Source organism: Molothrus aeneus, chromosome Z (genome assembly GCF_037042795.1).
Source record: "Molothrus aeneus isolate 106 chromosome Z, BPBGC_Maene_1.0, whole genome shotgun sequence".
Lineage (NCBI taxonomy): Eukaryota > Metazoa > Chordata > Aves > Passeriformes > Icteridae > Molothrus > Molothrus aeneus.
In genome coordinates, this window is record NC_089680.1 from 68,238,724 (window position 1) to 68,262,426 (window position 23,703).

The 23,703-nt window shown below is 47.4% G+C and overlaps 1 protein-coding gene across 7 annotated transcripts in view; it reads right to left on the reverse strand.

The window, feature by feature from the left end:
* The window catches only part of PAX5 (paired box 5), a 136,272-nt gene that overhangs the window by 20,404 nt on the left and 92,165 nt on the right, over window positions 1-23,703 (reverse strand). For 4 of the 7 annotated variants that reach the window (XM_066569142.1, XM_066569137.1, XM_066569136.1 and 1 more), the window contains one exon: window positions 11,896-11,997. The exons of the other annotated variants lie outside the window; for them this stretch is intronic. In XM_066569142.1, the coding sequence (XP_066425239.1) occupies window positions 11,896-11,997 (102 nt within the window). The remainder of the gene's footprint in view (window positions 1-11,895; window positions 11,998-23,703) is intronic. 7 annotated transcript variants of the gene reach the window in all.

Sequence of the window (23,703 nt, forward strand, 5' to 3'; positions counted from 1 at the left end):
GTGCAGGTGTGGGAACATGAGCAGGGAAGCATCTGCATGACTGAGGGAGCATCCTCCCACATCAGCACTGTCTCAGGCATTCCTCTGGTGCCCCAGTCCTCAGTGACTCCCAGACCCCATCATGGACTGGCCATGGCTCACCTGGGACTGGTACAGCAGCTCCAGGAGAAGGCCAGGTCCTGCCCTTTCTGCCAAGGTGGCAGCATCATTGAGAGATGGAAAAGTCTCCTGTGCTCACCTCCTGTGTGGATAAGCTCTGCAAGCTGAGACACACAAATCTCAGCATCTCAGCTATTCTGCAAGACCAGGTTTTCAGCTGGACTGAAGGCTTCATCTATGCCTGTTCTGGGGCTTTAGCACACTAGCAGGGTCTGCTTTCCCCACTTTGTGATTGTGGGAAGCTTGAAATAGACACACATCCCCAGAAGAGATGATGTTCTTTCTGACACCAGAGACGATGCAAATGAATGCCTAAGTGACAGAAGACAGATAATTTCTCACTTAATTTCCACTGCACTGCTTTGCTTCTACACCATATCCACACTACAGTCATCCATTAAAGGCAGAGAATAAAACCTTGTCAGTGAATCTCAGATGTCTGGGAATGTGGCAGCTCAGTCCTCTGGCACAACGGATGGGACATTTTACTGGCAAATGCTACACCATTTCCAAATAATGTCTGCAGCTGTTTTGCCTGACTTGATCCAGCTGAATAAGCCAAAAATGGTACCAAGGAAGAGAAGACACAGGAGGAGAAGGAAGTCTCCTTCCACACATAGCAAGTTAACTCTTGAGGGCATCATGATTTGTCATGGTACATGCCCCAGGGGACATATGGCTCCCAACAGCCCAGTGCATACCTTACCAGGACCAGGCTCCTCATTGCCGCCTGGCATTATTTTTCCTGACTTTAGTAAATGTGCAAGAATCAAAGACAAGCTAGCCTGAGCTGAGAGGGCTCCTTCACACTGAAGAAGGCTGGTAAGAGAAAAAGATGGGGCCACACCAAAACCCTGTGCCCACACCTTTAACAGACAAAGCAAGCAGGCCTTCTCCCACCTGGGCATTGTTTGTCCCACCATGGAGTCTGTGCACACCTCTCCACATGAGTAAGACATCCCACGTTCAACCAGCAGTTACTTGTGACAAACTATTGGTGGGGTAAAGCACCCAAGACTGACAGGATTTAATGCAACTGCTGCTGAAAGGACATCAAGTCAGTACAAGAGTGCAGCTTTTAGTCTTTTTAGTAGTAATTGAGGAAGTGATACTTAAACTTCCCAGCTTACTCTACAGTCACTGCAGAGCCTTATCCCAAACCTACTGAGGTCATAAGAAACAAATGACTTTTTCCCATCTGAAGTGCCCCACTGCCAGATTTGCTGACAGAAACAAATGAACACATACTTCTTTCTGGAGACTTCTCACTTCCTCATGCAGACTGTCTCTCTTCTCCTGGCCCAGAACATGCCTCTCATGAGCAGGAGACACATCCTCAAACTCTCAGCTCCTGCATCCCCTGTCCAGGGGTTCACACTTGCCTCACACTGCTGACCACACAATAGGTTTCCAATACAAATACTGCTTCCTACAGATTAATAGCCTCTGCTTTAAACTGTATTTTCAGAGGAAATTTCTGCTGTGGAAAAGGGGCAGTTCTTGGAGCACCTTCCTTCATTTTTACTACAGTATGTCATTTTGATTAAAAGTTCTCACTTGATTTTCTTTCTTTCTGTTACCCCATTTTATTTCTTTTGCAGTGATCACATTACACTGAATTGCACTACACTGCAATCTATTGTAATGTCCAAGCATTTTCACTTGTTTTGATAAGGTCTCAAGGAATCCAGAAAATCCTGGGAAGATAATACTTTATTATCATAGCATTTCAATTTGTGCCATAGGCATAAGTTCTGAGAGCTGCAGTTTACCACAGGGCAGATGCTCTATGTTCAGACAGTCCTAACTGCAAGCAAACCCTCTCCAGCAACAATCATAAGAAGTCAAACCTACCATCTCAGAAAATAAGTCCAGCAAATAGCAAAAATACTGAATTCATAAACAACAGCCTGCAGGAGAATGGCTGCTAAGTCCCCTCAAAACCTCTACAGGGGTCATCCTCCCATGGCAGAGGGGAATGTTCAGGGAGCTGGGCATGCTTGGGTTCAGGATCTAGTCTGCAGCATTCCCTTGGCCACAAAAATGCTGGAAGCAGGAGGCTTCCATCTCATTACAGGATGACTTCTTGACACCTTGAAGCTGGGCAGATATTGAACCCCTGTCACCATGAGCTAGGCACATTGCTCAGTGCATACAGAAACCCCGGCTGGGGATGGGGTATGAGAAGCCCCCTCTGAGACAAGAATCTCAGCAAGAGGTGGGCTAGCCAGGGTCTAACGCTCAGGAGGAAAGAAAACGCATCATCCCAACCCTCACCACATGGAAGCACTGGACAGTTGGGCCATTGAGCTCGGATGTGATGGGAACATAGACTTTACTCTCCCATCACTGTTACCAGCTGCCATGCTGTGAGGTATGGCAGAAAAAGAGCAGCCGTGTCACATTCCTGGCCATGGACACAGTGGGCCATGAAGTGCTTTCCACTCTGCTTACTTTGGGGATCTCAGCATTTGCTCATTGTCAAACACAATTTGTCTGGGAACTGCCTGATTGATTTGATAGCTAGTCTGGCTGCTTCACACACCCCACATGTAAGGTCATCTGATGCCTGAGCCACAGCTGGCAGCCCTGACAGATGCTGGGCATTTCACAGGGCTCAAAGCTCCGACAACTTGCTGTTCTCAACCATGACACTTTCGTAGTCTCCAGTTTTTTTAAACTCTGTGCGCTGACATAACACAAAGGAGACACAAGCATGAAAAACAGAATGAAATCATAATCTGAGTTGCGTGATCTCACATGGCTATTTCTCTTCTTTGAGAAACCACACTACGTGCGGTGTGTGTTGAGTTGAGTTCAGTCCTGCAAGTCCAGGTCAGCTCTAGCTGTTCCTTCCTTGCTCACAGGCAATGCCTGTGTGAGGCTCAGAACACTGGTGCTTGAATCATAGAATCACAGAATAACACAATGGTTTGAGTTGGACGGAACCTAAAGTTCACGTAGTCCCAATCCCTGCCATGGAACTACCCCAGGAACTGTCCCACTCCACTATCACAGGTTGCTCCAACCCCTCCAACCTGGCCTTGAGCAGTTCCAGGGATGTGACAGCCACAGCTTCTCTGGGCACCCTGTGCAGTGTCTTACCACTCACATAGCTCTGCTACACTAATCCAAACTGCAGCTTTCCAAAATCAAAACTACTGTAGGTCTCATGGCTTTCTGATTACAGCTATCTTTTCCTTATTGTGTTTTCACCAAAGGACAGCTGTCTGTAATGAATAAACAAGAGCAAACAGGAGCGGACCCATGAAATGCAGAGGATGCAGCAGCGTGCCTCACCCTTGGCATGCCCCATCTGGCTGGACACCAAGCTGTCTCAGCCAGCACACTGGGGATGCATTACCTGGTCAGCCATTGTCAGCGCTGTCTTTGAGAGCCAGCAGAACAATGATCTATTAGCAAACTCTCTGTAAAGCTGTTCCTGCCTTTGCAAAGGAGGATTGCAGTGCCCCTGCACCCTTTGCGTACAGGGAGAGTGTCCTTAGTGCCCAGAGGGGACCCTGGGAGCTGCCTAGGTTGGGGTGAACTGATCCTGCATAAGGCAAACTCTTAAAATCAGACCCACGTGCCAGGTCCTACACAGCATATTACTGAGCTTTTAACACATCATCTCTAAATTTCCACCTCTAGATATTTTGGGGCAGTTCATTGTAGCTGCCACCACAAGGGGTCTCAAAATTACTGTATTGTAGAGGACAGAAAAATGTTTAGTAACATAACCTCCCCTTAAAAGGAAAGAAACAAACCAGCAACAAAAGACTTCATAAATTCTCACTATTGCTTTTATAACCACGAATCTTGCTTAAAGGTGGGCAACACATTGGACCTGTAACACTGAACAATCATTAACAGAGAACCATTCCCAGCTGTCACCAGGGTCCCTCTGTGGGTACCTTGGAGAGGGAATGGTCCCATGGCTCCCTTCTGGGGATGCAGGACAGAGCCCTGTGCCACCAGCTGCATGCCCCTCTCTCTCCTCCCATCTTCAGGGACCATGGCAGACATTGTGCAGCAGCATCCCATCACTGCCCAGTGCACCATCCTCTGCAGTGATGCTCCATGAGCTTCGCAGCCACAGACAACCCAGAAGTCTTGGCTAAGGCTCCAGAAGAAATTACCACAAGCCCTGGTTTCCATCCCTCAATACTAAAAAACCCAAACCTCAACACTCTGATCCAAAGAGCAGCTTAACTTGAACACTGGTATCTGAACAGAGCACTCCCCTATCCCAAGGGAGCGTCATTCAACTCCTGGAGCCCCAAATCCTGGCACCATCCTGGGTTGGGGAGAAGACAGTTTTGGCATGGAGGTCTTGCTGGAAGATGCACCCCAACCCACAGCCTCCTGTGTCACCACTGCTGGCTGACGAGATAGATGGATTTGACTGAAGGTAGCCAAACTGTCACTCGGGAGGCGCCCCCTCGGTACTCCTCTGGCTGGATCTACTGGAGGATGGGCCTGCCTGAGCCCCTCCTGTCAGGGATTTCAAAGGGAACAAGCAGCTGAGTGGGGATCTGACAGCTCGGCCGAATTAGGGCTATTTGCATGCTAATTTCTACCGTGCTTAACTCACTGGCAGACCTAGAGCGAGAGGCAGTCTCTGCATGTTTGGAACAATGCTTGACTGATCTAGCTGCGTTAACGAGCAAATTATGGTAATTTTGTTATTACAAATGCATAGAAATTTCCGAAGAGTAGAGCAATACAATATGTTTTCTCTCCTCCTCCTCACTCCTAAATACAGACCTCTTTGTTTATACACACTTACCTTGCTTACTTATGTTTAGATATGCACAATGTCTGACCTCGACAGGAGGAGGCAGAAATTATGGACAGAGCAGAGAGGGCCACCAAAGCAGAGTGGTCTGCTTTTGCCACGTGTGGGACACTGGGGACCATACCCTCAGCTGGAGTAAAGAGCAGAGAGCCTAACTCACCCCAGGTGAGGATTGCTCTGCAAGGGGAAAGTGGATCAGTAGATCCAAAGGCTGTAGGCTTTCTAGCATTTCATCTTCCTGCCCTCTTCAGCATAATTTCTAAGTTAATTCAATGAAATAATATTTGACAACATCATATTGAAAATAATATAGATTTTATCTATATTCTGTGCAAGCACAGTAATTACATTCCTGACAGATGAGAACCAAAACATTTCTCTAGACTTCCAAGATTCTGGCAGACCCTCATGCAAAATGTATACAAGCAGAGTATAAACATATACCATTTACCTGACTGTTTCATTATTAATTAAGGGAATAATTTGTCAGCTGGTATGCAATTTGCCCCAGCTGGATGGATATTTGTGATGGCACATCGCATACTCCATCATAGGTGATGAAATTTCTCTGGGATTTCTCTCCCAAGACTACAAAAGGGTGGGGAGACACTTCTGTGGAATAGCCTCAGACTTGGGGAAAAATGCAAAAAGTTGCTTAACCAGAGAAAGCCACATCAGCACTTCTGCCCCTTGGTAGCAGGCCTTCTGACTGTGGCATTGAAGCCTTGGATATTTTTGTGAGCATTTGCAGGGGCTGAAGTTGTCTTAGGGGTGCACCAGGGGTCATCTGGGCTTGGGTTTGAGCTGCATGAACTCTCAAAAAGGTACAGGTGGCTATAACCCAAACACACATACTTATCCCAGTCACAGCAGCATGGAGCAGGTGGAGACAATGGCACACTCGGGCGTCACTTCTAAGCTCTGAGGAGGTAACTTGCAAACTTTCTGCTTCAGCAAAGAATTGTTAAGGTTTATTCCTCATTTGCTTTAGGGCCATCTAACATAAGGGGCCAGAACCTCCTTTTACTCTCGCTGGCCAGAACAACGTCAGTGTAACCAAGCAGTTCCAGCATTATGCTGGACAACAGAAGAGGACCTGGTTCTCTGATGCCCTCTGACATCCCACATACTGCAATTTGGTTCTCTGCCTCTGGTTTTAGGCATTTTATCTCTCAGCTGCTTCTCATTTATTTCCTAAATATTGTCAGGAGCTTACAACATGCGATTGCCAAACTTTGGCAAAGGTAGAGCCAGATCAAAAATAACTAAAAAAACATAGTTTAAAAAACCCTAAAAATAGTTTAAAAATAACTAAAGAAACTATGAATAAAGTCTTCAGTGTGCCAGTGGATCCAAATTCCACCAATCTCTACAGACTGGATCCTGATAGTCCCACTCATCCAAATGTTTGCCTCCTAGCCCCTCCAGGACACAAGGCTGGCATTCTGGCCCCCTGCACCCCGTGCTGCAGGCTGAGTGCCAGTGGACTGAGGAAGGATATTATCCCTTGCAGACTCAGTATGAGGAATAGCCCAAACAGGAAGAAGTCAACACAGCCTTACTGCTCTTCAGCCTCAATACCTGCCAGCCACAATTAAAAAATGCATTTGAAAGCCACGTGTTTTGTTTGCAACATCATCTCCTTCCCCTTCACACGTTAGAGTAAGCATCTTCTCCTAGATAAAAGATTGCTAATGACAGCATTGCTATTTTTTATGCCTTTCTTTTCAAAGCCCAGTTTTGAATGTCAGTGTTTTCAGGTCCCTTTAGTCGGGTAATTGCACATAGACTTCTTATAAAGGAAATTCATTTGTTCAGGGTCACTGCATGGTTTTTCATTAAAAACAAATTACTGGTGTTCAGAAAGGACATCTGGGTTTCAAGAGTCCCATTAATGACTATATTCTCAGCATCACTATTCTGGAGAGTCTACCCTTTCCTGTCACCCAGTATGCAGAGCCTGCCAAGAGAGGAGGGGATGGGGTGAACAGCAACCCTGGGGAGGGGAAAAGGGGTGGCAGAGCAGGGGCTTCAACCCTGGAGTTGTGAAGAAAGAATGGGGGAAGGAGACAGAAACTGAGGGGAAACAGGGATTGCTGTCCCAGCACTTCTAACTGGGACAAGAACTGGAATAAGGATTTAAGCAAGTTATCATGGCTCCTTGCATATTACCAGTGTCCAGCTCAGCTGCAGCATGATGGCAAGGGCACACACATGCTGGTGAACACAGGTGTGGTTTGTCCAAACCCCTGTCTCAGCAATGAAATTGCCGCCAGCCCTCTGGCCCAGTGCTGTCAGGATGGGACACAGCTTCTGGGATGGGCTGCTTGGAGCAGGCACACATACTGTAGCTCTTGCACCACTCCTCATGTTTCCCCTCTGTATCCTTGCCAATGGCCAGCATCTACCCCACACAAGGAAGAACACTGACTTTCAGATACATCTTGGGAGCAGACCCACGGACACAAGTTGTGATCTGTGAAGAGAGACCTGAGCTGGTGCTGGAAACAAGTTGGTAGTTTGTGAAGCTACAAAGGATCAAGAAAAGACCCCAGGCAAACAGCACTGGTCCCTGTCACCATGCCAGCTCCAATCAGCAGGGCAGCAGAGCCCATGAAGAAGGACTAACAGCACTGGAGAGAAAGCCCAGCCTTCCAGAGCTGAGGGAGATACTGCAATTGTATGGTCTCTGTGACCAGCCAACAGCTGCTGCAGAAGCTGTGCTTCCATTCAAGCACTTCACCTCAGGAAAGGGCTCTGAGGCCCCCACATTGTTCACAGAGTAAACCCCCTGGAAATATTGCATTTCCTAGTGTGCACCCAGCTTGCTTCTGCTGAGCTCCCAAAGTGAGGTCTGAGGCAGTAAAAGGAGCAGAGGAGGCAGAAACTGCAAGCAGAAGACAGCACCATGTCCATCCAAAGAAGAAAACAGCCCCAGGACCATATCTCTGTAATGGAGCAAGCACTGCCAGGTGGCACAAGGCTTCATGTTGTAAGTACATGACTGGGTGGAGAAGATGCAGTTTGCTCCAGCCTGTCTTCCACAGCGACTTTCCTCCAGAAAAGCTGCTGGGAAAACACTGTTCCACGTTTCCAAAGCAACAGCACCTTAGGGGCACAGTCACAGTGCGAACAAATAGTAACAACAGTACCAAATTATTTGGGATAATTTCTGCATACAGCATCTTAGTAACCTGTGGGATCCTGTGCCCCAAGATGATGCTGAGGGCATGAATCTAGTAGGAACCAACAGTGGATTAAAGCTTTAAACAGACAATGAAAATACACAGAGAGCTGCACCAGACAAAATGAACATCTACAAGAAATATAAACTCCCATGTTCAAGGCATCAGACACCAGAAAATGAGGGTTAAAGAGAAGTGTTCATTCTGTGCAAGCTGCTCCAGGCACTTCTATGTCCCCTTCCCCAGGTGAGATTGGTGGCTGTTCCTGGGATCCTGTGGCTTCCCACGACATACTGCATGATAGAGTCAGTGTTGATGCCTGCTCCCAGCATGTCCAGGAATAGCAATAGTCACCAATCTTATGTTGGATCTACCCACCCTCCTCCCATCATTAATAGTCTCCCAGAGGAAAAAGTGAGTCAGGCATAGGGCATGGACCACAGGCAAACAGGATGCCAAGCTAGGGGCTGGAAGAAGGTTCCACCGGACTGCTGCAGAGTGAGAGCATGGTCACAGGATGGAAGAGCAATGTGCAAAGTGATTTTTCCCAGTCTCTGGGTAGACATTAGGATCTTCCCTATGACAGAAAAGATCTCTATAGAGCTCCCTCCAGCCTCAAAGTGGGATTCATGGCTCAGTCATTTAAGGGTAACTAGAGCAGAAGTGTCTCTTCTGCGTGGACTGCTGGCACCACTCCTTTACAGAGAGGGGCCTGATCTCCATCTGTAAACAGCTTCCTGACTCCATCCCTACTCACAGTATCAGGCAGAAGCATATGAATTTCTGCAGCACATTTCCAGCAGTGCCTCAGTTGAAACACTGAGTCATGGAATGACCAATCATTTGAGGATGGAAAGGCCTTCAGGCAGTCTCAGTACCATTCTCAGTGCAGGATCAGCAATAAGGCCAGGGCAGAATACTCAGGGCTTCACCCACCATGGCCTTGAAAATCCTCAAGTATGGAGACTACACAACCCCTCAGCAACCTGTTCCACCACTGGGCTCATCTCCTGGGGGAAAATTTGGAGACTTTTGTCATACCCAGTTGCATCTGGCTTGTTTTGAGTTCTACCAATTATTTATTTGTGTTAAGGGGGCTCAAACCAGAACTATTCCCATTGTGGGTCCGTAAGTTCCAAATGAGGGGGGATAATTTCTTCTCTGCAGCTCCTGCCACAGGACAATGCTGACTGTTCTCACAAGCAGTGCAGATAACAGACTGATGCTCAGCTCTCAGTCTGCCTCATCCCTGTAGCCCCTCCAGGAACTAAACAGTCTTCAGCCTGTTTCCTAGCAAAGTGCTCCTTTTCCTGGTGCAGGATCATTTGGTTTGTCCTTGCTGGGTTTCCTGCCCCTCCCCAGCCTGTCTATGTGCCTCCACATCACTGCTCTGCTCTAGAGCCTGCTGATAGCAGGTTGGCACCCTCTGAACACTTGATAAGATGGCCTCTCTTCTAGTTGTGGATGAAGCTGTGAACCAAGAGAGACCTCCAGCCGTACCCTGCAGTTCTGTGCATGGTACCAGCACCCACCTGGAGTGTGCCATTAGGCACCACCTCTGAGCTTGACCACCCAGCCTGTTGTTTTCCACCTACGTACACATCTGTCCCCACCATGGCATTTCACTTGCACCCTGTGACATCAGAGCACTGCTGGTGCTGGCACCTCAGCACAGCTCAGACAGCTCCCCTCCAGTCAATTCTACAGGGTGACAGCCACCAAAAGGCAGGAGAAGCTTGCAGGGCCAATGGCCTGCAGAGGAAACACATTCATGGGAACCTTGAACAATGCCAGCTGTCAGTCCCTAAAGCTCCAGACTGAAATCAAACCACATGTTTGCTTGTTTGGTTCCTTCAGAGAAAAGCATTTGAATAGTTTATTCTCTGCCATAGCAGACAAGCCACAGAAAAATGGAAATTCACTGCTGATATGCAAGTCCCTTGTTTTGCAGGAAAGGAAGGAGGAAATGTGAAATTTTGAGCATGTGTTTGAACAAGTCCTGGAGATGCAGCAGAAACAGGCTTCTATGTACCTCCTTGCCTGTGGGAGAGATAAGGAAGGACGTGGGTCTGGCAGGAGGCAAAAGTGCTCCTGCTAGGATGAGCTGTGATGGGGGCTGGAGAAAAGATAAGGACAGAACGTGAAGCTGAATCCACAAATCTTGCAATTTCAAGAGAGTGTGAAGGTCTCCCGTGCCCCGTAGGCAAGCTGCAGACCCCAGCAGGTGTGGTACAGCCAGCGTGGCAAGGGCTGGGTTTACTCACATCAGCAGGGGCAATGGCAGTAGCAACAAGCATGCAACAAAACACTGCTTATGTGTTATCATGTATACATTTTTCCCATGTCTCTAACCACTTAACTCACACAATTGCTTAATTACAAGCAGAAATTCATGGCTAATGATTAAAAATCTTATCAAGGAAGCACATTTCTAGCAAAGGCTCCAAAAACTAGAACAAGGCAGAGGCAGGTCATGAGATGAATTCCTGAGAGCCAGCAGAACAAACACATGCCTGTGCTTGGGCATGAGAATTTGGCCATTTTGGAACAAGCAGATGTGCCAATAGTAGCAGACTGTGTCTGTCACCTGCCTTACTGTCAGCTCCTCAGGGACTGTGGTGCTTACCCTAGCAGGGCTCTAAAACTGGTCCTGCAAAGGACAGGAGTCAAAGAAGGATTGAGAAGGCATTTTGGTTGCTAGTTAGCAAATTCTCACTTAAATGAGACGGAGAACCTACAGGAATTGCAGCTGACCTTCACACTAGCTGGAGCAGAAGGTTGTTATTAAAGGAACCAGTGAGAGGAACAGTGCAGTTATTCAATATAATAGGTCACACAAGCCTATATGTAGTTAAAAATAAAATCTATTACCTGGGAAAATCGGCTCAGATGACTCTACATCACTGAACCTATACTGCACCTCCTCTGGCTGAGCACCATTAAGCCCCACATCCTGCAGCTCTGCCAACCCACCCTAGCAGGTGCTCCCAAAGAATTGGTAACTGCCCAGAAAAGACAGGAGTGCTGTTGCCCCACCACTCCTTGCTGCCAGCACCCAGAAGTCACCGTCCTACTCTGAACTGAGTGTGGATCTGCAGCCAACAGTGCTAAAGGATGGCATCAGTGATGTGACATACCTGAAGAACCTGCTCTGCCCACCCCAGGCACCTGCACAACTTCTGCTTCTGTTGCCACACAGGCAAGCAGTAGCCAGCAGCTGGCTCATGTAGCAGTAGCATAACAGCTGCTGGCATTTCTGACTGCATGGTTCCAAAATGGAAGGAAGTTACAGAAGTAGAGTGTCCTGGGAACAGCCTGGTGTCCCCATCAGTCAGGTTTGCATGGAGGAAGTCTGAGGTCAGGACATGTCCAGCCCCCAGGGCCAATGGTCTCACTACTGGGGCAGCACAGAGGGACAGTGCAGGGAGAAACCTGGCGAGTTAGAGCAAAGCCTGAGTCAGGTGAGCAGCGCCCGGCACAGCCCAATATGGAGCAATCTCCAGGCTCCACAGAAGGGAGGCTGGAGCTCCTTCAGCATTTCAGTGCCAACACTTTGCTTTGGCACTCTGCAGGTTATGCAGCCTCCTCTGCTGGGGAGCCTGGTCCTACTTCACTCAGGATCACTCCACACCTACCCTTCGGCACCGTAGCTTCTACCTCAGCACACAACACTTACAGCACACAACATTCCTCTCCTGAAATACTATTTGTTTTTCTTTTACATTTTCTTTCTCCCCTACTCTGAAGACTCACCAGGCACCATTCCTGTCAGTGCTGGAGCGGAGTAGCTGCCCTGTCCAGCAGGAGGGACGTGTGGAGGGTATCCTGGGAGGGTTGTACTTGCCAGCTCGCGACCTGAGGAATCAAACCAACAAATCACCAAGTGAGCATTGCGACAAGCAGACATGGTTTTACATCTCCCCAAGCACCCAGAACACAGCCATGCATTTGTCATCACTGCTCTGCGAGGACCAGCATGGGATTTCCAGCCTGGCAGGGAGGGCAGGCACAGTTTTGTTTTCTCTATAAGCTGCCACAAAGCTGCAATGAAGTGCAAGACTGGAAGGTGAAGAGCAGAGCTCTGCAGGGAGAGGAACACACCCACCTGAACTCCAGCTGCTCACCCCTACTCCCAAATTCCTCTAAAGCTTAGATTTGTAAAGTCAAAAGCAATGAAATGGGAAATAACACAGATCTTAATGATATTTGCCAAAAAACTCTCTAGAAAATAACATGCAAAAACTGAGACTGAGATCTAAATACAATGCTGGGCATTTGTTTTATCTCTTGTTAAAGAAAAAAAAAGGAACAAACACAAGGCATTGAGACATGAAGGTGGCTTAAAATATAGTTTGTCACAGTGCCAGAGGAAGAGTTTAGATTTACAGACACAGCCTGATGCACTGCTCTTTCCTTAGCCACAGAAACATGGGTTTTAGTCAAGTACCCACAGTACTTCCATGGAAATAACCCCACAAAAGCAGGAAGTGGGATGTCTTCCATCTCTCTCTGCCCCTGGACCAGGAGTCTGGGCTACCCCCTCTTCCTTCACCCTCTCCCAGACACTTCTCCTATCACCTTCGAGGACATGTGTCTGCTGGCAGTGCAAAGACAGGAGGTCAGATATCATGGCTCACAAAGAGCCACAGAAGTGTTTCCTCAGTCATGCCTGGACTCTGCTCCCATGTGGAGCTTCTGGAACTGTCACCATCCCTATCCCATGATTTTGGGTAAACCACTGTCAGCTGTGGCCACAAGAGACCCTCCACAAGAGACCAGAAGAAAGGGATGCTCCTGTGATCTCATCAGGCAGGATCCATCCCTCACCCCAGAGGAAATCCTGGAGCCCACTCATGGTCTTCTGGCCTCCCATGGCATCCTTGGGCAGAACACTTAGCCAAGGACAAGTTGCTTTCAAGACACCCAGAGGTGTCTGGTAGCACTGACCCTGTAGCACCATGGCTTGGTCAGCAGCTGGGCCAAGTCTCTGCAATCCACTCCCAGTGTGAGCATCACCCACACTACTCAGGCACCACTTTAGTCCATGGACCTGCCCCTTAGACCAGCCCCCTCTGGCTCTGCCACCACCTCTGCCAGCCTGCCAAGTGGCTCCTTCAAGGCCAGGGGAAAATAAAGTGTGCCTCAGATCCAAAGCACAGCTCAGAGGCAGTGGCTATGTATGAGAGGTTATCTCTGAAAAGCTGAGTGTACACCTCGGTTAAGAGAAAGGGACTCTGGGCTGCATGAAACACCTGGCCCTTCCACTCTCCCAGCCTCTACAGGTCAGGGACCATCTGGCACCAGTCAGCTCCAAGATCCTGTTGGCCCAAAACAGCTCATTAGCAAAAATCAAGTTTCTTCCTTAAAAGGTAGCATTTGGATCAGCAAAAGTTATGTGACTTTGTTGATTTTAGCACTACTGACAAGAAAAAAAAGCACAGGTTCTCTTTTTTCACATTGTGTTCTGTAGGCAATTGTTTTTAAGGCAGTGAACTTTTTTCAGGTCTCCAGAGCTTGGAGAGATTGAAACTGAACATTTTTACGAGAGCCAAAACAATTCCTTTTAAAGTGTTTTGGGGTTTTGGTTTTTTTTTTGGAGGGGTAAAGATTTTGAGCACTAATTTTATTTTGATCTAAAAATAAAACTTTAAAATCTTCCTTTTTTGATATCTTTAAAGAAATGAGACTTCATCTGATGAGACAAGAGACAGGTACACAAGTAACTGCAAATTGTGGGTCACAATCTCTGGGTCACGGCCACAAAGACTGCCTCCCCCTACCCTCAGATGAAGGGGCACATGCCAAAACTCTAGCATCGCTGCAGTGATCTCTTAGCACATGCCCCACTTTCCTCCACACTCAGTATCTGCAAATCAGGATGCAAGCTGTTCCTCTCAGGCCCTTCCTACAGAATATTTATGGTGCATTCACATCCTAAAAGAATTTAAGGTTCAAAACAATTGATTAATTTGTTCTCCAGTGCTAGGGAGAAGTCACGTCCCTTACGGAAGGGCATAATGAATTCTAATTATTCAATGCAGGCAGAAAATGGTTATTTTAGATTAAAATGTTCTCCCCTCATCACTGCCCTGCTTCCTTCTCTCCCACACAAAATTAAACGCTTTATGTCACCTCTACAGTCTGGAGAATACAAAAGTATCTGCAGTCTACATGAAGTCAGTCTCAGAAGCTAAGTTCACTGCCAGAGCTAGCAGGGACTCAGCTAACAGCTGTCCCTAATGCAGATGAACATTTCACAGGCTGACTGCTGCCATCTAGGAGCCCTCCGGAGAGCCAGGAGGGAAAACAGGGCTCCCCCCTTTCTTGGTTGTATGGTGTCACTACAGAATGGCACAACAATTCTGCTCCCAAAGGTGCCTTGACCTGTGGGCAAGCTCCCTCTCCCAAAGTGCCCCACACCAACTACACCTCACTCCTCACTTTCCATAGCTATCATCAAAACCTTGACATTTACTTCGATATTTTGAAATATTACAAATATTCACTTTCTCCGAACCACTGCCACACCCAGAATCACCAGGATCACTGTCAAGGGTAGTGAGCAACATAACCATCACAAACAACAGTGTAACAAGTAGGACCTCTGCTCCTCAGTCAATACAGAAATATCTATTTGATATAACCCTAACCCTAACCCTAATCCTGTATGATCTATTCCACAGGTTTGGGCTGGTTTCCATTACATCCCATTTCCAAATGAAATGTTCTGTCATGTGTCAACAAACCTTCCTTGTAGGGTTCCCACAGCCAGGTCTCAGGTGGGGCCTGAGGGGAGGCTGAAGGGGCTGGCCAAAGGTGACCAAGGGCATAGCTGCAAGTGCTGCAATCCAACCTCATGCTGTCAATTCCATCCAATTTGCTTTCACCAAAAAAGAAAGACTAGAGCATCCCATTCTCTATGAGATTTTCCCCCCGTGCTGGCAAGCTTCAACTGCACTAAAACAATTGATTTAAGAGAAAAACACTAATCCACCCAGTACAAAGAGAGATTAAGAAGCAGCCTCTGCTCCAGGCTGTTCTGCCTTTCTCATACAGGCAAAGCACTCAAGAGGAAATGAATATCTGCATTTTAGCAATGGGCCACACAGACATAGGAACCTAGGTCTCTTCAAGACATATTTTTTCCTGAATGTCTTTGTCCTGTGCAGAGTTAAAGATGGGGCAGAAGTATCTTTGGGCAGAGCTGCCTCCTTGCCTTGCTGTGCTGATACTGTGCAGGACAGAGCAGCTCAGCTGCCAGCTCCAGCCTACAGAGAAGCTCAACTAGAGCAGAGCCTAGCAGGATTTTCCAAGGTAACCAACAATCTTTTTCCAACAACCTCTGCCAACAATTTTAAGCTCCAAGTACTGAAATACCTTTCTGAGTCTTTCCTACAGTAGCCTCCCCACGGAGAGGCTGGTAGCCCCAGCAGCACTGGTACCTTCAGTGGCATCTGCTGACCTGAAACTGGCACACCTCCATGACAGAAGGAGCACACAGCAGCTCTAGTGCCCATTCAGCTGGACCCTACCATCTCTTTTACTGCATCACCTCCTCCAGACTGCTTCACCAGGCTCCTTCAGGTCCTGGTGAACATCTCCAAGGCAATGCTGACCCAACACTCATCTGATTTCCAGAGAGAAAATGTCTTAGGGGGAGCATGAGTGTTGTCATTGTGGAGAGTGGAGCAAACACCTCTGCTATGGGCACACCTGCACATGGCAAAGGCTCTGCCCACAGAAGATAGACAACAAATGTCCATCCCTCCATTCACTAAGAGCTGGCAACATCCACAATGAAAGCGAATTATCATTTTGCAAAGAAAGCGTTAATAAGTAATTTTCTTCCGTAAAAGAAATTTTGCCACCATCTACAAGAGAGCTTAGCAGCAACCCCTGCACAGATGAAGCAAGCAGTGCTTGGGCATCAGCAAATGTCCCCACTGCAGGACAAAAGCGCTGGGGCAGAGAGCAGCCTGCAGCAGCAAACGGCTCTCCTCCCTCCAAACCACAGGGAAAAAAAAAGGGAGCGGTTTAGAAGCATTCCTCAATACACCTACCTTCTTAAAAAAAAATCAAAAGGCGGCAAAGAGTGTTTCCAAGTGTGTCTTTGTACACTACTGTGTGTAAACGTGAATCCAATTAACTTCAAATTTAACTACTAATGAAATTATCTCATTTTGCTATCAGCTCAGCTCTCATCCATGGCAGTAATTAACCACTGGGGGTTGTCACTCCCAGACACATGACACAAGGACTCCCCCAAGCTCAGGTGCTTCAAACCCGTGCAGAATTCATTACCCTGACAGTGTGAAAACCCTTCACTTTCAATACCACAGGACACCAACGCATTTTTTTCCCTTTATCTAACAGATTGTCAGTAACAGTATGAAAGAAATGAGCCCACTGGACACGTAATTAATTACAGCAAAGGATACATCAGAAAATGTATGGGGTTCAGGTGGTGGAAGGGGGCTCACAGAGCCCCTTTGCCACTGTCTCACAACTACCAGCAGGGCTGGTGATTTTCCTTTCCACGATGCACCATGGTCTGCACTGAGGGAAGCCAGGCCTTTGCCCCTGCCCCATGCTCACAGCAGGTGTGTGATTGCCACCAGCTCAGGAGCATGGTCAAGACTGAGGCAGCACCTTGGGTTAATGGGGTAATGCCACCTCTTCAGAGTCAGAGGTTCAACACCAAGAGGTCAGCAATACTGAGAAAGTCAGTCCAGCAGTGTTGGTGAATCCTCCCACGCTCTTTGCAGGTATCATTCCAAGACATCAGACCATCTGAAATGGCCACCCAAGGTAGCAGAGACCCCTGTCTGAATTACACAAGGTACCACCGAGCGCCAGAGTGCTCCACCCAGCAGAGACCAGCACTGCCCTAGGCCCCACTTAGACATCCCTGCCCAAACCAGATCCCCCACAGACCTGTCCACAGCACAGATCAGAGTCCTCCCTCCCAGATCCACACAGAGGCTGCTGCCTCACCTGACTCTGTGTCTTTCCAGAAAACTATTTTTTAAAATGCAGGTTTGCACTAGGCAAACTGGCAATGAAGAGATGCTACCACACCAGCCCACAGAGTTGTCCAATGAGCTGGGCAGGTGTTTCCAAGCACCATCCTATTCAATCTGGGATTCTACAGCTCCTTGCCTGGCAACCTCTGTGTGCAAGGAATCCTTATGCTGGCTTCGTGCAGGGATGCCAAGAAGCAGCTGCAGCAAGGCTCCAGTAGAATCGATAAACCACTTCCAGAAGGCCTCCCAGATGGATTAACTTGGCTTTAGACTGTGCTCTCTTCAAAATGACCTTGCATGGTCTCTAAGACTCCACAATGTGATGGGAGGAGGATGGCACCCCCGCTGTGGTCATGTTCCTGGTCCTGTCACACGGTACCACCCTCGTCAAGTGCCTTCAAACATCGCTGGCAGAGGAAAGGACCTGCACTGGTGCTGTTCTGCTGTTAGGACCCCAGAGGACTGCTGGCCCCAGGTATCTGCACATGTTGCTCTCTCTTTGGTGGGCTTTGGCAGACATCCTGCCATAGCAGGCACCTGCTACCCCAGATATGAAGAAGCTGTGGTGCCTTACAGAAAGGGATGTCATTGCTTAACACCTTTTTGGGTGCCACTTCATCTCTGGGCAGCAAGTCCAAATTTCTAGCCTATTTCAGTGAAACTGGTTACCAACACTGACTTTTATTCTGAAAAATCTGGTTCCCACTTATAAAAGCTCTTTTTCTTCTGCCCAATGAAGAACTTGATCATGCTAACCTGCTTGTTTCAACTGTTACCACAAAGAAAATGTCTTGGTCAAATGCACAAGACTGTCATCAGAAAAAGACCTGATGAGTTCCATCAATTGGCTCTTGATCCCTTTGCCACCTGGGGATGTGTGTGTGTCACTCAGGGTGTGCCCAGGGCAGCAGCATGGGGCATTGCAGTACCCAAACAAGAGAAAAGCATGTCCTAAAAGAGCTGTCTGGTTTTACACACACAAAATACTGCTCCACAGCAGCAGCACACTCATTGCTACCTCAGGTCCAAGGCCACTGAGCACATGCCCCAGCATTTAGTCCTGCCCGAAAGTCGCTCAGACTCTGTATCCCATGGATGCCTGCAGTACAGCATTTCATGCCATTCCACTGGGAAAGGAGATGTCACCAGCACAGGACTCCAACACACTGAATCGCTGCTATTAATGAATAACTCCCCTCCTGTGCTCATCTTGCTCTATTTGTGGACATCAAACCAGTGTGGTGTGCTTACCGTGATGAGTTACCTCTCCTGCACCTAATTAGAGGCAGATAAAACAGTGGTAACATACAGATCACCTGTAATGATTTTGCTGACTCGATTATTCTTCTGACAATTAGCTCTGGCTGCCAAAGCCTCACAGGAATGTCAAAGTCTACTTCCTACAAAGCAGGTAATGTCACAGGTATGACCATGAAATCAATAATGAGGCACAGCTCTTGCAGAGGGCATTCAGGTCAGACGGAACAGCCCTTAAATTAAACATTGATAAGCAGAACACAATTATCCATCATGTTTAAGTGCCTGCGTGAAATTAGCAGCCAGGGAATGGGAGCAGTGGGGGAAAGATTAGTGGAGGAGGTATTGAAATGCGCAGTGTCCACTGTGACTGGGGCTGCAAGGGCTCATGACAGTGGCACCGTAATCTGCTATCACAGCCATAAAATTCCGATTAAGCACACTGCACGGAAACAGGGGCTGCAGATGTGGGTCTGTTTTTCTCCTCATCTGCAAAGCAGCTGCAGATGTTTACAGGACTCCAAAGCTGCCTTTCATAGCTGGTGTCTCTGTTATTCTTTCCATTGACCCAATTACACTTTTAAAAGAGAGCCAGGGCAGGTAACAGAGAAAGGAAGGAAGACCAATGCTTTCTGTCAGAGCAAAAATGCAGTGAGAAAGTACAGATGAATACCCCAGTATGTTTTCTCTGTGATTCCTAAGAAGGAGTCCTGGAGCTACAGAGTACTCTGCCCTCAGTCCCATCTCCTCTGGACAATCTCTTTTGTGCTGCTGCATAAAACTCCTGTTCCTTCTTCTGTGCAGCAACAGAGCTCTTGCACCCTATAAACAACTCAACATTCCAGCTTGTCACATACTTTTTAGGGTTGCTAGGATGAAAAAGTTTTTTCTGCAGATCTGAGATGCACCATCATCCACTTTAATCTTCAAAGACCACTTGGTTCTCTCATCCCTCCTGTAACACATGCAAGGTTAGAATTCCACGGGTTGACTCCTTCATCCAACGCACACACTCACAATGCATTGGAGGGGGCATCTGAGTGGAAAATAGGGAAAATACCCCAGGCAGACAACATCTTTGCAAGAACCCACTCTCACCCTAATTCTTGTGTGGCCAACAACTAGCCACACATTAAAATGCACCTGCATAATTTAGCCTTTCCATGGCCCATGATAAATGACATCTTCAGGCCTTGCAAAGTTTCTCTCTGTTGAGCCCAGGTGAGGCTAGCAGGCCCACCAGTAGCTGGGGCAGGGCAAGGGTCCCAGGCGCTCAGAGCTCTGCCTGTGCAGGGATGTGGGGAAGCGTGGGTATGCATGGGATGCATGGCAGAATGATGGAAAAATCCCACCACATTACATATACACACCACCACAACTTTATCATCTATCAAGGGGACACCAAAAGGCAGGGAGGGCAGATGGAGGTGAGAGCAAGGGTGATGAGATCTTGTGGGCAGACATGTGGTGGTCTGGATCCATTAAATTCCTTTTGTGAGAACCTTCCCCTCCCACACCTGCCTGGAGAACAACAGAGGAGCAGCAGGGCACAACCAGCATGGGGCATCCTGCAGCAGCTGCAGCAGAGCCCTGCAGAAGAAGGTTCTCTGGGGGAAGCTGAGTCTGCCTGGCACAGCCTGCAAATCCCACACAGGTCCATGTCCCTGCACAGCTACGGCATGCCTAAACCTGGGAACTGCTCCCTTAATGAAGAGCACAATCCCTCCCAAAGGAGGGGCCAAACAGACGCACAGTGAGGAGGAGCTGGCACACCACAGAGGGCATGTCACATTTGCCTTTGTGCCAGTGCCAGACAAGGACTTTAATAAAGAAACCTTTACACTAAGAGACAGAAATGCCCCAACAACGTGAATCGTGTAAACCTGGAGTTTATGCAAGCAGAGAGCTGTTCATTTGCCATTTTAATGCCAAGAAGTTAATGGGTGTGTATTGAAAAAGTTATGAAGATGCTAGAACATTTGATTTTCCTTTTTAAAAAGAAGTTAAATCTTAATTTCAAAATTAAAATTACTTTGCTATGTAAAATTTAAGATAGTGAGGACTGATACAAAAGATGTCACAAATACAGCCAAGAAGTGCACACTGTTCTGGGCTGGTTTTACCTTATTTAGTACTTTCTGTTGTTAAACTTTCTTCAGATCTGGATTTCTTTAAGGAGGTATGTTGTTTGTCTATTTGTTGTGGGTTTGGTTTTGTTGGGTTTTTTTTAATATGAAATAGACCTGAACAAAGTAAAGATCTTGAATATTTTCACAGTTGTTGGATCTGCAAGGCCCTGCCACAGCCAAAAGGATGGACCTTCATGAGCTCAGCAGGGACCCACAGAAAAGGCTACAGAGGCACAAGGACCCAACAGCCTAAGCTTGAATAAACCCCCACTGGTTCCTGGTCTAGGGGTCCGTCCCTCCACCAGTGTGGCAGAGAAGCACCTTCACAGATATCAAGTTTAAAGAGCAGGGGAAGGCAGCTCATTCTGGCCCTGACAGGATGGGATCTTCTGTTAGTCGAGATCTCAAAGATGAGGCTCTGCTTACATAACACTGAAACTGATGGAGGTCTTCAACTGGGTTTCAGGTCTGATCAAAGTTTCACTCTTCCCCTTCTTATTTCCATGGTTCACAGTGCAAGGCAGGAAGAGCCAAAATTGCAGGCAGTTAGGAAGTGGGAACTGCTGAAGCAGTGTGAGGGAAGCCAAGCAAGATTCCAGAGGTTCTGGAAAAGAAATGGAGCAGTGAATGTGGACTAGAAGCACAGATACACAAAGGTGTGTATAGGACCAAGACACACATGGGCTTGTCCTTCTGCTCTGGTCATTCCACTGGTGCCAGTTATACTGATCTGCATTTTTCAGTGTTTCAGAAGGGATTCACGGCACACCAAGTGCTCTTCTTTAAAATTTGCATTAGTTTGAAAACGACATCAAGTGTTGCCTACAAAGGCAAAAAAACCCATATGTCTACTTATCTGAGAGACCAGTTAGCCTCCTCCTGTCAAACTGACATGTTTGAAGCAGAGAGAAAAGAAATCCCACATAAAAAGAATAGGCTTACCATCATGGCAGGTCTTAGCCTACAAAATGTTATATTTTGGTTGAGTGCCATTCATCATGCAGTGTAATTCACAAGCAGCAATGAAATAAAATTTTAAATAGAAATAATAAAACCAACTTTAAAGAGTTCAGAATTAAATAAATGCAAAAGAAACCAAAGTCAAAAGCCAAAATATAAAATAACAATTCCAAACCAAAATACCTCTTCCTGCTAAAGTGTAGGAAGTGCCAGTTTGGCTGTTTTTCTGCTGTTGAGCAACATGCTTCTGCATTTCATATCACCTCACATCTTTGGTCTGAACAGTCTTACACACCTCACAACCACTGCCAAATTAAAGAAGGGTTTTTTTCGTTGCCTTATTTCTAAAATGTACCGTAGCCAGCATGCTACATGCAGTGAATGAAAGAAATAGGAGAATTAAACCACGCAATGAAACAGCTTTCTGACGAATAAAGCTATGGAGATTTTAAGCTCCATTTACTCCTCAATCTAATTTTGCCCTCCAATGCACATTATGTCTGAAATGGGATCTCTTGTGGTTTGATCAGTGCTCTTAATGCATGCAGAAGCAACATATTCCCTTTATTGTTGTTTTCCTTCCGCAGCACAGCAATACTTCTAATAAGAGCAGCACAGCAGGCTTGGTGAGACTGTCTCCACAGTAATCACTGTGCTGCTGGAAAGATGCAGGATGACCAAGAGGATCAGCAGCATGAAAAGTTTGTGGTCTGGGGGATCCCTGTTCATGTAAATACACAGCTAGATGCTAAACACCCCAGAAAAATCAGCACAGGGACTGAGTTACCAAGAGATATTTAAATAAAACATTTTCCCTTTTCTTCTTTTCCACTGTTTGGATTTTTACAAATGCCCAGAAGATGTTTTCTAGCTTCTCTTTGCAATCAAGAAGACTAGAAGGAAACTTCCGTCAGTATGTCAAGAACTATGAACTCCTCTCACTCTAACAGGATTCCAGACAACTCCTTGGAGGTACAAGGGAAAACCCAAACAGTAGGACCTGTAGTATGAAAAGTAGCATTGTTAGCATTTCACTGTGGTGGCATGGATGCTTCCAAAAATGAATGGCAAGCACCACAAATATGGCATGTATGGGGAGAGGTGGCTGGCCTCCAACCTCCACCTCATCACAAGATGGAAATCCAGACTTTTGCCAGCCCCACATGTTCAGCCCATTTAACAAACATTTAACAGTTATGAAAAGGGACATGCCAGCCCTGATGAGTGGTCCTGCACATTACTGGGGTCCACAGCCTTGGCTCAGGCTGGTAGCTGTCCTGGGAACAGAGACAATGCTCCCAAGGGAGCGCCTCCTTCACCAGGGCTCATATCTTCAGGATTCATCCCACAGACCTGCTAAAAGACCTTGCTGTCCATAGATAGCTCAGAGGGCTCATACCAGACCGTGCAGTCACCTCTGGGACCTTCCCAGGCACTGGGAAAGTGTGCAAAGAAAAATGGTGATGGCCTCTGAAGCACCAGATGCCGCCATGGCCACTTCATGAAGGGCACTGAGAATGCTGATGACCTGATATCCCACCCCACCATGAGTGGGGCTGCCACTACCTGGGATGTGCTGTGCTGTGATTGCTGTGATATGAACTGCATCAAAAGGTCCTACTGGTACAGGTGCTGCTTCAGAGCATCTGTATGACTAATGATATGACATGACATGACATGACATGACATGACATGACATGACATGACATGACATGACATGACATGACATGATATGACATGATACGATACATTATGTCATATCAGGAGAGGCAGGGCAGCCCACCTCCTCCTCCCAGCCTGGCAGCTGGGATGACACTGCACCCAGGTCTGAGAACTACACAGGGTGGCCTGGAGAGGGTACTATCCAGGCAAGCCTTCAGGCTGCAGAGCCCTGGGTCCCTGCCATGTCCTGGTGGGCTGGGATGATCCCCAGCTTCATGATTCCCAGCCATGTGTGGGAAAGCAGGTAAGCTGATCCAGCCAAGCAACCAGGAAAGAGGGGAGGATATGGCTTTCCAGAGACCTTGTAAAGGACAGCACTGACATGCAGAGAGCTTTTGGGAGCAGCAAGAACAGAAGGAGAAGCCCAGAGAGCACGCAACCCTGCCTCAGTGGGAATCCCTTTGGTCCCAAGCCACACCATTGCACCCCTTGCCAGCACCCAAGGATTGATGATGCTCTGGCAGATCCCA